Consider the following 13,026-nt stretch of genomic DNA (forward strand, 5'->3'; position numbering starts at 1 on the left):
GCTTTGCCACAGGTTCAACAATGAAGAACCCGGGTGCAAGCCTGAGCTGGGTCCTGGGTGCCCCATGGCAGGACGACGCAGCCACTTGCAGGTGGCAACTGAGAGCCCTGGTGCTCTTCCCCAGCCTCTCTCACGGGCCTGCTGCGTTGCCTGAGAATCCCCACCTTCTGCCTTCGTACCCAGCCTTACAATCCAAGGTTAGCAACCTGTGCAGCCTCAGGCTCCCAGGACGGCCCACAGTGCTCAGCCTGCTGCCCCGGACCTGAGTAGGAGCAGGTTTGCAGAGGATACTGGGGATGAGCCACGGGGCTGGGGACAGGGTTGGTGAGGACAGAGATGGTGGGGGTGAGTCCAGTCTGTAGCCATCAGTGAGACTGGACACCAGCCTTCCCAAGCCCAAAGCCATGAGGCTGGGGGCCACGGAGGTCACCAACCCCTGAACAGGGACTGGAAAATGTTCTATTTCTGCAACTTTCATCAGCTGCTGCCTTTGAAGTCAACAACAGCTGAACTTCAGCAACTCAAAACTACCCAGGTGGCTGATGTGTGTAGTTTACACGCATCCTGGAAAACTCACAAAGTAACTTCACAGACATTTTTTAAAAAGCAAAAAGGTAAATAACTAGTAAGCACTCAAAAATTACTTCTACCAAGAGCTGGAGAAAATGTCCTGTCTCCATTGTGGGGGACAAGGCTGAGCCTTGGAAACCAGGTGACCTTCTGTGAGAAAAACACTGATGTGAATTCGGGAGGAGGTGGGTCTGCGGCCTGACCCCTCACATCGCCCTGTCCACCTACTCCACTACCCCAGTCATAGGGCCTTGCCTGGACAGGAAGATGCACTGTCCTGGAATGATGCATCCAGAAGCTCGGCCTTCTGCTGAGGGCAGCCCCCTCCCCACTCAGACCTGCTTGGGCTGTACAATAGAGCATGGGGAAGCGGCCAGGGGGTACCCCCTCCATCCCATGCTTGCCCGACTGGCCAGCTCTCCACACCACCCTCCTGTGGTTGGCTGAATAACGGCCTTTGAAGATGTCCACGTCATAATCCCTAGAGACTACAAATATGCTCCCTTCTATGGCAAAAGAGGCTTTGCAGATGTGATCTGGAGATGAGGAGATAATCTCGGATGATCTGGTGGGCCCAGTGTCATCACGAGGGTCCTTACGACACCGGGAACATGAGGGTCAGAGAAGGCCATGTGATCTCGGAAGCAGAGGGAGAGAGTTAGACTTGAAGATGCCATGCTTTTGACAATGGAGGAAAGAACCAGGAGCCATGAGTGCAGGCGGCCTCTCAAAGCTGGAAAAGGTAGGAAAACAGACTCCCTTTGAGCCCCTGGAGAGAACCAGTCCCGCTCATCACTTCACTTTAGCCCAGTGAGACCGACTTCAGACTGCCAGCCTCCAGCACTGTGAGATCATAAACTTCTGTTGCTTTGAGCCACTAAGTTTGGGGTGATTTATAGTAGCTGCTGCAGTTTAGATGTGTGTACCCCAAACCTCATGTTGAAATCTGATCCTCATTGTTTGGGTCATGGGGGCAGAGCTCTCAGGAATAGCTTGGTGCTGTTCTGGGGGTAGTGAGTTCTTGCTCTATTTGTTCCCACAAAAGCAGGTTGTTAAAAAGAGCCTGGCACCTCCCTCCCCCGGCCCTGCCCTCCCCTCTGTGACCTCTGTGCAGCCAGCCCTCCTCACCTTCCGCCAGGAGTGAAGCAGCCTGAGGCTTTCACCTGATGCTTAATCCTTAGCCAGCAGAATTGTGAGCCAAACAAGCCTTTTTTCCTTTATAAATTTCCAGCCTCAGGTACTCCTTTATAGCAACACAAACTCACGAAGCTCCCAGGCTGCTCCAGCTAATGCAGCGTCTGCCCCACGGAACCTGCTCTGTCTCTGCTGCTCCGCAGAGAACCCTGCCCGGTGAAGTGCTGGGAAAACCCGATTTAACAGTGATGTTTTCCGATCAGTCCCCCTGGGATCCACCGCACCATAGGCAGCACAGCTGTCTGGAGGGTGAGATTTCTGGAGTAACAGGAAAATAGCCACCCACACAATCCCTGTCTCCACACTCAGGGATCCTTGGAGTTCCTCCACCTGGAGCACAGCCTTTGCTTCAGTCCCCAAATAGGGTCACTGTGGGGAAGAGGCGTGCTCATCAGGATCCTTCCCGAGAGCTGGTTTCTCGGTGGGGAGTGGGTGGCCTCACGGGAGAGGCTTTCAGAGGAAATCTGAAAGGGAGGGAAGTCGTGCCCTCAGCCCTCAAAGATGCACCCCAGCTGTTCTGCTCCTGACTCCCACCTGTCCTCCATTCCCTGCTGGGTAAAGCCATTCCTGACGCTGGCAGGAAAAGATGGGGTCTTCCCTATTTCCAGCCTGGACACACCAGCCCCCAACCTCAACACACCACCGTGGGAGGCGGTGCTGGGGAGAAAGGGTCCCCCAGGAAGGTCTGCCCAGAACTGGGGGACCCACCAGGGTCCACGCTGTGCTCAGGATGGCCCAGCTTCCAGAGCCCTAAGCCTGAGATGTCCCCTCTGTATGGGCTGAAAAGTGTGCCTCAAATTCATATGTTGAAGTCCCAATCTCGAGTACCTCAGAATGTGACTGCATTTGCAGACAAAGTTTTTTAAAGAGGTGATGAGGTTAAGATGAGGCTGTCAGAGTGCGCCTTCATCCCCTCTGACTGGTGTCCTTACAAGGAGAGGAAGAGGCAGCAGGGCCGTGTGTGTGTGGCCACACGAACACACAGAGAGCATCAGCCATCAGCAAGCCAAGGAGAGAGACCCCCAGAGAAACGAGCCCTGCAGCACCTGCAGCACCTTGATCTCAGGCCTTTGGTCTCCGGACTGAGAAAAACAGTTTCTGTTGTTTGTGATCTTTTTTTCCTGGCTGCCCCAGCTGAGTGCACACCACCTCCTCAGCGATAAGGACACGTGCCACAGACACCAGGGGTCTCAAACTCACAGCTGCCGGGGACCAGGCAGGCCACCGGAATGAGGCCTGTGGTCACCCAACCTTCAAATTGGAAGGTCTGAAGACAATGCTAGGCCTGACCGTGGGCTGGGCCGGACCTCCCACCCTGACTCACACCCCAACAGGACTCGCACGGGGAGTCCCTGCTAACATCTGAATCCTTTTCTCTCTGGTCTTGAGTTTTCTTCTGCCTGTTGCTAGCACGATCACACCTCATCTCGCAGCAGCCAGCACAGCTGTAACTCCCCTTTACACAGAGCCTGCACAAGTCGAGCAGGTCCGACACTAAACCACTGTGATTCATTCACGCCCCAGGAAGAGCCTGGCTGCAGAGGAAGAGCACCCGCTCCACAGGCGTCACTCACATGGGTCCATCTTTAATTATGTTAAATATTAATAAAAGTACAGTGTAACTGCGATTTACTGAACATACTTTACAGGACTAAGGGAGTACAATTTAACACAGTCTGGTACACAGCTTTTGAGAACAAAAAGGAACTTCAATACCATGTTATGAGAAATGCTCTAATTCACTTTGGTTTTGAATGGCAGGCTCGAGAACCACCGCCCAGAACAGAACCTATCCTGTCAGCAAGAGCCGGGCCTCGAACGAGAGGAAGCAGAGGCAGCAGAAGTGCCCTCTGGAGAAAGGCCCCTGGAGGGAAAAACCATGTCTGGATGGCATTGATTGGCACAGAAGGGATGGGACTGCATATATAAAAAAGATCCGCATAATAAACCAAATAATATTGGAAATAATACCTTCAGTAATACTTCTGTAAGAAGCAGAATTACACCACATGTTATTCACATGCATAGGAGTGCATAAGAAAAATCCCTTGTTATAATTATGGTTGGTGTGGAATAGTAAAATATGTACTGAAAATGACAAGTTAATTGGCAGAGAAATTAATCTATAAAAGGGTTGTGTCCAGAGCGGAGGAGCCTCATTAGCAACTGGAACTGAACAGAACTCACTCAGAAGACGCACTCACCCACACGTGCGAGTACACACACACACACACACACACAGAGTACTGCAAATAAATACACACACACACTGAAGGGATCTCTCCCTAAAGCATCCTTGTGCTCAGACCAGATTTCCCTGCTGGCGGCTGCTCCCAGTGCTGGCTATAGAGAAGGTGGGGACTGTCCCTGCAAGTGGGAGTTCGGGACACACAGCTCCTTCAGTAGCAGGAACAGCTCCCGGCCATCCTGGTGCTCAGAGCCCTCTGCACACCTTCAAATGGGCTGTGTGTCCCTTCCCTGATGGCAGAAAGACAACAGCACCAGGGGACGGCTGAGCGATTGCAGATCCTCCTACCCCTAAAGCCCGGTCTGTCTCACACATGCAAGTTAGGGCTGGGTAGACGGGTGCTTGCACTTTCTGGCTTTGGTGGACGAGACCTTGGCCTGAGAACTTTGGTTCACAGGAAGCTTCCCTTGACAACACTTGAGTGCAAAGCTTCATCCAGGTCCCACCTGGGCTGTTGCCAAGGATGCTCAAGTCTTCTCTTCAATCTTGCCCGTGACTGCCAAGAAATGACAAGATCTCTTGCCCATCCATCGGTAAACCAAGCTGCCAAGTAGCCTGGAAAATTCCATGAAGAACACGACTCTTAGAAACCTCATCCCAAATCTCAACACGCCACGTTCAGCCCAAGTTCAGCTTATGCATTGTGTTTCGGAATTGGGACATGGGTATCTATAGTCCCTTGCTGGGCGAGGAACTTTGACCACACGTAGTGGAGAATGTGGAAATAAACGTTTTCCAATGGGAAGGCGGAGAAATGGAGCCTGTAGCCGGCCAGAACTGAAAATTAAAATCCTCTGTTTCTCTGATGATCTTGTAAACCTGATGAGGGCTTGAATTACCTACATTTTCCATGAAGTGTTCAATTCCTTCGGGTTGCTCATTCTGGCATTAACAGCAAAAATTTCCCTTCCAATTATAAACTGAATTTCTTGACATATAAAGAGGCAGCAGAGAGAGAGAGCCAGGACTGGTTAAATGCAGAAAGTGGTTTTGTTTTCAATGTATTCATTTTCTAGGTTAAACATAAGTAAAGTCCACAAGGACAGAATAGGAGGAGGTCAGAGAGATGAAGGTGCTGCCAAAAACTGACTGATTTTTTTCCTTTTGGAAACAGTGACGTTAACAGGGTTTACATCTGAAGAAACTAGAGGGCTGACTTTGGAGTAAAGGAGAAAAAAAAATGAAGAGCCTCCATTCTCGAAAGACTGCGGTTCTCTGTCCCAGTGAGCTTAGCGATCCCAACAAGCGTTTCAGAAGTGAATGTGATATGATCACACCTGTGAAGATAGCCATTGAATATAGACAGTCTGCGCAACACAGCGAGACCCCATCTCTAGGGGGAAAAAAGGGAACGTGAAGTGTAAGTTCCAGCCAGCCCTGTGGCATGACCTCTGGCGTGCTGACTCAGAACCCAGACTGAGGCTCGCCAGAAGGCGGAGGCGGGCAGCGCTGGGCTGCCTTCCCTAGGTGTTCTCTCCACACCCAGTGCAGGGTCAGCTGGCTGCATCCCCAAGCTCCAGGACGCTCGGAGCAGAGCTGAATTCTTGAGAAATGGGGTCTCCACTGGCCTCAGACAGGAGCTCTGTGAGGGGTCCATTGCTGAGCTCTTGAACATCACAAAAGAAATTCCAAAATGGTTATACTTTATGTGTGCCTAGAGTGGCGGAGTCCTGGGGTTTTCCATACCATGAGTCAAACAGTTCCCTGCAAAGAGATTTGTAAAATCCTGGTGATGACGGCATTGGCGGGCCCAGCACGTGCAGCAACAGTTCAGCTCTCACGTCGTCTTCCACGCAAACGCCTCATCAGCGAGGACCTGCGCCAGCCTAGCGTTGAAAGGCCTGTAGAAATCCCGCAGAATCTTCTGTGTGATGGGCCACATGGGCCCCAGGTTCCGGTCCTCGGGACGCCGTGCATTGGAGGCGGGGCTCTTGGTCATCAAAGCCTCCTGCTTCTCACTTAAGGGCCCTAGAATGAAAGAAGAGGCGTCCCGTAAGGCAGGAGGCATGGCAGGAAGTAAAAGGGACTTTGCAAAAATCCCAGCTATGCTTCGTATTCAGACAGGATATTCCTTTAAGAAGAATGTATTTGGGGATTAAAATTCTTTGGCTGGATCCATTTTGGAAGCACTGAGGAAAGTGGAAATACCATTAGGAAATTGCAAAGAAATTCTGTGGCGGGTGCAGGATGCCCACCCACGGGGGAGCCCAGCTGGCATTTAATGATGATACAGCGTCTGAGGCTGACCTCAAGGATTCCCTTCCAATTGCCCTTGGTGGGCTGCTCTCCATGGGTGTCAACCCATCCTTGGAGGAACGTGCAGCCTGCCGGGCACAGCCCATGGGCTTCAGTTTTCCTGCTCAGCAGCCCTCTGGAATTCCGCCATCATCGTTTCTATTTCAGGCTGCTCATGCCAAGGGCCCTGGGCCTGCAGTTTCACCCTGTGCGTCTTGCTGTGAAGTGGCCATAGGTTGGAGGGTGGGGAGGAGGCCACCTGTACCCAGAGCCCCCACGGGGTGAACCTCCATCTGCAGCAAGGAGATCAGTGAGGAGAGGTCTGCCGGCAGGGGCTGTCAGTCGCCCCCACGCCCCGCCCTCTGGAGTGAGGAGAGGCACTAGATCAGGCCGGCAGAGGTTGTCAGTCACCCCCACGCCCCGCCCTCTGGAGTGAGGAGAGGCCCTGGAACAGGCCGGCAGGGGCTGTCAGTCACCTCCACGCCCCGCCCTCTGGAGTGAGGCGAGGCACTAGATCAGGCCGGCAGAGGTTGTCAGTCACCCCCACGCCCCGCCCTCTGGAGTGAGGAGAGGCCCTGGAACAGGCTGGCAGGTGCTGTCAGTCACCCCCATGCCCCGCCCTCTGGAGTGAGGAGAGGCCCTGAAACAGGTCGGCAGAGGTTGTCAGTTACCCTCACGCCCACCCCTCTGCGCCACAGCTTCTTAGTGTAACCCATCACTGCTCAAGCCTCTTTACCCAAGGCTCTTGGGATCTGGCCAAAGTCCTTAGCCCATATACAGAAAAAGCACATCCCAGCATCCTGGGGCCATATGAGATACAGAATTGGCCTTACTATCCATCTTGGGGACAAAAGACAAGCTCATTAATGGGACAGAGACAACATGTGGTCAAATCAAAGAAAGATGAGTCTAAGCCTTGGAAGGGAAAGAACTCATCCAACTCCATCACATTACCAGCTCTCCAAAAAAAGGAGAAACAAAATCAAATGATCAAAGGGTCCAAGTCCCAGTGGCAGGCAGATATATTTCCAGAAACACTCAATTAACCAAGTTCCCGGGCAAGACCATCAGTCAGAGCTGCAGGAGGTGTTCTGGGAAGGAGGGCAGCTTGTTCTGAGCCTGTTCAGCCTTTCAAGCCATCCCTGGGTGCCCCGTCCACATGGGCAGCCCTCACTCTGCCAGCACATGCCTCTGCCAGCCATCACCACAGTCAGCAGTGTGGCCTGTCACCACAAAGTGACTCTCAGGCCCGTGGGGGCGCTGGTATCCACAAGCTGAGGGCAGGTGGTCATGACCCAGGGGCCCAGCACCCATGACCAGCAGCCAAAACTCAGCCACATGGCTGTGACTCCAGGAATTTCCCAGAATACCCAAGATGATGCAATGATCTGTCTGTTCCCTCCTCCAAGCCCCATGTCCTCTGCTCCAGCTCCCCGGTGACATCCTGTTGGTCATACAAAGCTCAGCTCTCAGGCCCTTTCCTTCCATGAAGGCTTTCTCATCCCTGCAGTAGCTGGGATCCCAAACCATCAGCACGTACCTTACATGACAGTGCTGACCTTCCCCATGGCACCCTACCTGTCATTCAGTTAGGTGAGCTATGGCCTCTTCCTCTGCCTTCACTAGACTATAAGTTCCCAGAAGGGAAACTATCTCCTCCTCTCCAGAGAATCCCTCACCATACTGTGCACAATGACCTGTGTACAGCTAGTGCTCAATAAATGGTACTTAACAGGCCTCCTGGAGGGCATCCCCAGGTCTCCCAGCTCAGCCCATTCCTACCCAGCTGACCAGGTCTGCATTTGCCCCAGAGGACTCCCAGAATAGGTCCACAGAGCTCATGCTTTGCCCCATCAGTCTAAGCACCACACTCATACCTAGGTTCAGAAACTGGAAGACCTTGTGCATGGTGTACTTGACGTTGGATGCATGATCTTCCAGGCGAAGAATGAGAAACTGTTGCTTGTCAAAAACACTGAGCCAGTCCAGAAGGTACACAGCATAGAGCCCGACCTGGAGCCTCACCTAGGACCACAGAAGAAGGGCATTATTTCAGGAGCAGTTGCCCCAACACCATAGGGTACTTTTCCAAAAGTGGTATGGCATTTCACTAGGATACCACAAAAGAGTTATCCTAGCAAAGTTACTTTCAGAAGCTGGATTTTAACACAAGGTGTTCTTGCTTCTTTACAGGGGGTTTTGTGCTACATGTGCAAAGAATTCCTATATTAGGGGTTGCATTTAATCCTCACAACACCCTGTGGGTAGCTGCATGCCTCCATTTCACAGGTAAGGACTGAAGTGCAGGGAAGACGTCAAGGTTGTGGCCACAATGGTGCGCATGTTCTTTGCACAATATCCTGGCTATTTCTCTGTTCCCAGTGTGACCTCTATGCCCAGCACACAATGGGCTGTGAAAAATCAACCACAGACACCCCAAAGACAACCTAGATGAGTGAAGAGCCAAATGCCTGATGCCAGAGGAACATCCTTGACTGTGAGGGTGTGTGTAAATCAGCATCTAATCAGCACTGAACCAAGTCCACAGGAGGATGTTTCTATTTAAGTCCTTTCTACTTTCTAGTACCCATTTCCTGGGTCTTCACCCTTCTGTTCCTTCTCTCAAGCCTTGCTGCAAGCTGTGTGGTAAAGATTTCACTCTATTCTAAGAGAACTCTGGCCTTTCCCTCAGCTCCTGGGGGGTGATCTCTAGGCCCCTGGACATCCTACCAGACAGAAGTGTCCTGGTTGGCCTGGGGGTTTTGGTCATAGGCAGGCTAACACTGTGCTTTATGATGGGGCCTTGGGCCACATGGTATCAGTCCTGACTCTAATAGGACTGGAGACTAAAGGTCAGCCACAGGAGCTGCATGTGATGGAGCCCCAGTAAAAGGCCTGGCCCCCAAGGCTTGGCCTGGCAATACTCCCCAAGGATTGTCACATACCATGGCCAGTGGCACTAACACCGTCCATGACTCCACAGGGAGAGAAGGACCCAGAGCTCCGCATGTGGGCCCCTCCCGGACTCTGCCCCCTGCACTTCCTCTCCCTTGGCTGATTTTAATCTTCATCCTTTCCCTGTAATAAATCATAATCAAGAGCGTAATAGCCTCCAGTGTGTTCTGAGAATCCTTCTGGAAAATTACAGAACCTGAAGGTGGGTTGGGGAATATCTCTCCTGAACTTGCAACTGGTGTCAGAAGTGACAGCAGTCTTGGGAACAGTTTCCTCTAACTCCACAGTTCACCCTAAACTCTTAGCAAAGCTTCCAGGAAAAACAAAAACAAAACAAAACAAAACAAAAAAACAAAAAAAACAGCCTCTTCCTCTTTCGCTGAGGCCCCCTTCTCCAGGACTTCTCCCCTTGCCCCTTCTCCAAGTGCCCAGGGACCCTGCTCTGCCTATCTGTATCTGCACAGAACTTCTCATCTCCCATCTCTCCCCAGTTCACACCACTCCCTTTGTTTGTGCCCCATCTACAGCTGCCTGAAGCTGATACAGCCTCCTGGCTGGTCCTCCTTCCCCTGCACTCCCATCTGCACACTGACACCAGCATGGGCTTTCCAAAGCAGTGAGCTAGCCACAGCCAGCCCTGCTTAAAGCTTCCATGGCTTTCTATGTATAGAATGTTCTGGGCCTGGCTTAAACTTCCAGCTCATCCTCTCATATATGCAGCACTTCCCGGCTCCCCAGGCTCCTCTCTGGAGTTCCCATTTTTTAGGCAGACACTCTCATGTCACATTTCCTTTCCTGCCCAACTTGACCTGGACCTTGACCTTGAGGGCAGGGACTGTGGCTTCTCCACCATCCCATCCTTGCGAAGCCTGCACTCTGGCCCTCAACATGGTTCTCGGGTGCAAATGCCGAATACAGTGTTAACAATAAGACAATGAAAGATTGGGCAAAATATGTACAGATGCTAACTATTCTTTTCCCATTTCATTATTTTTCTAACCATGGAGGAGGATGGGGAGGAAGAAAAGCAATTAGAGTGGATAAGTTGCCTTCAAAATTCATTAGCTGTTTCCAACCCACACTTTGTTGCTACCTCACATGCCAGCTCAGAAAAAAAAGACCTCAAGCTGGGCCGAAGCTAAAGAGAAAATGAGAACGTGCCAGTCTCGGAAATAAACATGCGTGTCGCCTCCAACGCAGACGAATCATGACGAGACCATCTCGCCGTTAAGTCACCGGCCTCCCGGGGCTTTTCAATTCTCTCCCTGGCAGGCTTGTAGGCCGTCCCTCGTAGGGGAGACCAGTCTGATGAGGTTTTTCTTTTCCAGAGAACGTGCCTTTCAACAGGAGAACTTTCCAGAAGGAAAGCAGCCAGGTGTCTGTGGCAAGCTGGGGTGTTTTAGAGCAGCTGTGGCCTGCCGAGCACCTGGCTGGGCACCTGCCCCTGACAGCTCTCTGAAACCTCGTTTGTGCCCATCCTCGTGAAAGCCCCCTGAGTGGTCTCAGGTGGACACAGGCCTGCACCGCAGCATGGTCCTCCTCAGCAGGCGGCGCTGAGCCAGGAAGGGGAGGAACAGAGGAAACCGCAGGGGCTGCGCGCGGGGAAGGCCTCCAGGCACTTGGCTGCTTCTCCGGGGGCTAGCTCCCCTCCCGCTTTGTGCCTTCCCTCTGATCCATCCACCCCAAAGTCCCCTCAATTCCCACCCCAACCCCCAGCCCCCGTGCCAGGGAGGGGGAGTGCGGTCACCTGAAGTGACAGTTTCTGGTGCAGGCAGTATCACTACTGCAACCATATGCACCATGAAGACAGGACAAAGACAGCCCCCAGCAGACTGTTTTCCCTCACCTTTTCCCAGTATAGGACAGAGAATCAAAATAGAACAAAAAGAAAAAGGGTATTTAGGGCAAGTGCCCAATGTGCTTAAAATTAGAAAACATCAGAGCTGCGAGAAGCCTCTGAAGTTAACTGCGCCAGCCGATTCATCGATAGAAACATGAAGGTGCAGGGCAGGGCAGGGGGCTACCCGGGGTCGGTGGCCAATACCCTTGAAGCCAGGACCCGAAGCCAGGTCACCTGTGCACATGGAGCTTGTCCCCCATGCAGGGCCCCAGGGAAGAGCAATCCCCACCGAGATCCGAGGCTGAGCTGAGCACAGTCCCAGTCCCCTCTTCTCCCCAGACAGGTACCTGGCCAAGCCTCTCCATCCCCTGCTAGGGATTTCAGTTGGGAGTTCCCACTCAGCCTCCCCACTAATCCCCATTCATTCATTTGGCAAATAAGCTGAGCTCGTGCCACCATGTGCCAGGCACCCTGCTAGGCAATGGTGATGTGCTGCTAACAGAAGTGGCCCTGGCCTCAGGGAGGCTGCAAACTCGTGGAGACAGAGCTCAACTGGTAAAGAAACAGACTTCAGCGATCACCTTGTGATGCACGCAGTGGAGAAAAGGAGTGGGTAGAAAGAGAAGACCGTCAGAGTAAAGCAAGCCCTGGAGTAAGTCTCCCCAACCCCAGAGGGCAAGAAGGAGAGAGTGGTGACAAGAGCCCTGGTGGCTCTCCAACCGGAGCCCACAAACACCCACCTGGAGGGCCTGAGAAACAGACCATGGCCCTGTCCCCAGAGTTTCTGATTCAGGAGGTCTGGGGCTGGCAGAGCGTTTGCATTTCTGACAAGTTCCCAGGGGCTGTGGCTGCTGCTCATCCAGGCACCAGGCTTCTCGGGACCCTGCTCTGAGGCAGGCGCACTGGCCCCTCTGAGCACCCCCAGGGTAGGGTGTGCTGCAGAACAGTGGCGGGGGCTGGCCAGAGGCAGAGGGGTCTGTGCTGCCCCTGCGTCTGGGTGCCACAGGAAGGTGGTGAATGACTCCAGCAGGGTGTGCCAGGGCCTGGGGTGCCTCACAAAGCTGCCCTCCCAGGGCTGTGGCCGGGCTGGGATTCACAGCTGGAGGGAAACTGGCTTCTCCCAGAAATGAAAATTCACCTCTATGAGGAGCGTTTCCGATTTCGTGGCTCTTTCTCTGACGTGTGAGCTCTCCAGGGACTGAAGAGAAGATTAAGGGACAATCTGTTACTGCTACATCCCTCCTGTCCACTGAGCCTGCCCCTGGGGATCTCCTTTGACCAGAGGCACCCGCTAAGCTACTGTCTTGTCACCCTCAGCAAAACACAAAATTGAACATAAAAGCCCAGGCCTCCTGGCAGCAAAACCCTTTGCTTTTAGGAGCCAGCTAGGGAAGGCAAAAACTCCCTGAGTGTCAAAGGCCAGCAGACCCAGGACTGACCCTTGAGCCTGCCTGATAACAGCTATTGGTGGGAGGATTCACCTCTGTGGGCCTCAGTGTTCCCATCTGTGAAGCAGGGATGGATTTCAGGGGATCTCTAATGAGACGATGCAGTGAAAGGACCTGGGACAGGGGCTGGCAGTAAAGAATAAAGGTTAGATCCCTTTCGCCTCACACAGATGGAGTTTCAGAAACCTTTTATCAGAAAGATTCAAGCATACACAACACGGGGAGGATCACGATGGCGCCCACGAACTTATGGCTCAGGTTCAGCAGCGCTCTTAAGTTCAGTCGGAGTGTCGACCTGGAGCAGGAGGGCAGGGGCACACCCTCCCTTCTGTGTGGGAGAAAGTGTCCAAGTGCTTGGCCCCAGGGCACTGGATGGGGGTCAGCACGCTCTACGTGGTACAAAGTGCACGGTAGCATGCAGATTGCACATGCATATTAAATATTCGCTCTTCTGCAGCAAGAAACACTATTTAAAGCTATTAAAATAAACTGTGCCTCGGGTCAGGAGTTCCCCCTGCCCTGCCTCTCCTTGCCCA

The 13,026-nt window shown here is 52.8% G+C and overlaps 1 protein-coding gene across 3 annotated transcripts in view; it reads right to left on the minus strand.

The window, feature by feature from the left end:
- Positions 1-3,296: 3,296 nt before the first annotated feature.
- The window catches only part of CHST15 (carbohydrate sulfotransferase 15), an 84,856-nt gene continuing 75,126 nt past the window's right edge, over positions 3,297-13,026 (minus strand). For 2 of the 3 annotated variants that reach the window (XM_025396459.1, XM_025396460.1), the window contains exons 7-8: positions 8,125-8,272; positions 3,297-5,980 (exon numbers count right to left, since the gene is read on the minus strand). In XM_025396459.1, coding sequence (XP_025252244.1) covers positions 5,790-5,980; positions 8,125-8,272 — 339 coding nt within the window. In that variant the 3' untranslated portion in view covers positions 3,297-5,789. The remainder of the gene's footprint in view (positions 5,981-8,124; positions 8,273-13,026) is intronic. The other variant, XM_025396461.1, reaches the window with a different exon arrangement.

Source organism: Theropithecus gelada, chromosome 9 (genome assembly GCF_003255815.1).
Source record: "Theropithecus gelada isolate Dixy chromosome 9, Tgel_1.0, whole genome shotgun sequence".
NCBI lineage: Eukaryota > Metazoa > Chordata > Mammalia > Primates > Cercopithecidae > Theropithecus > Theropithecus gelada.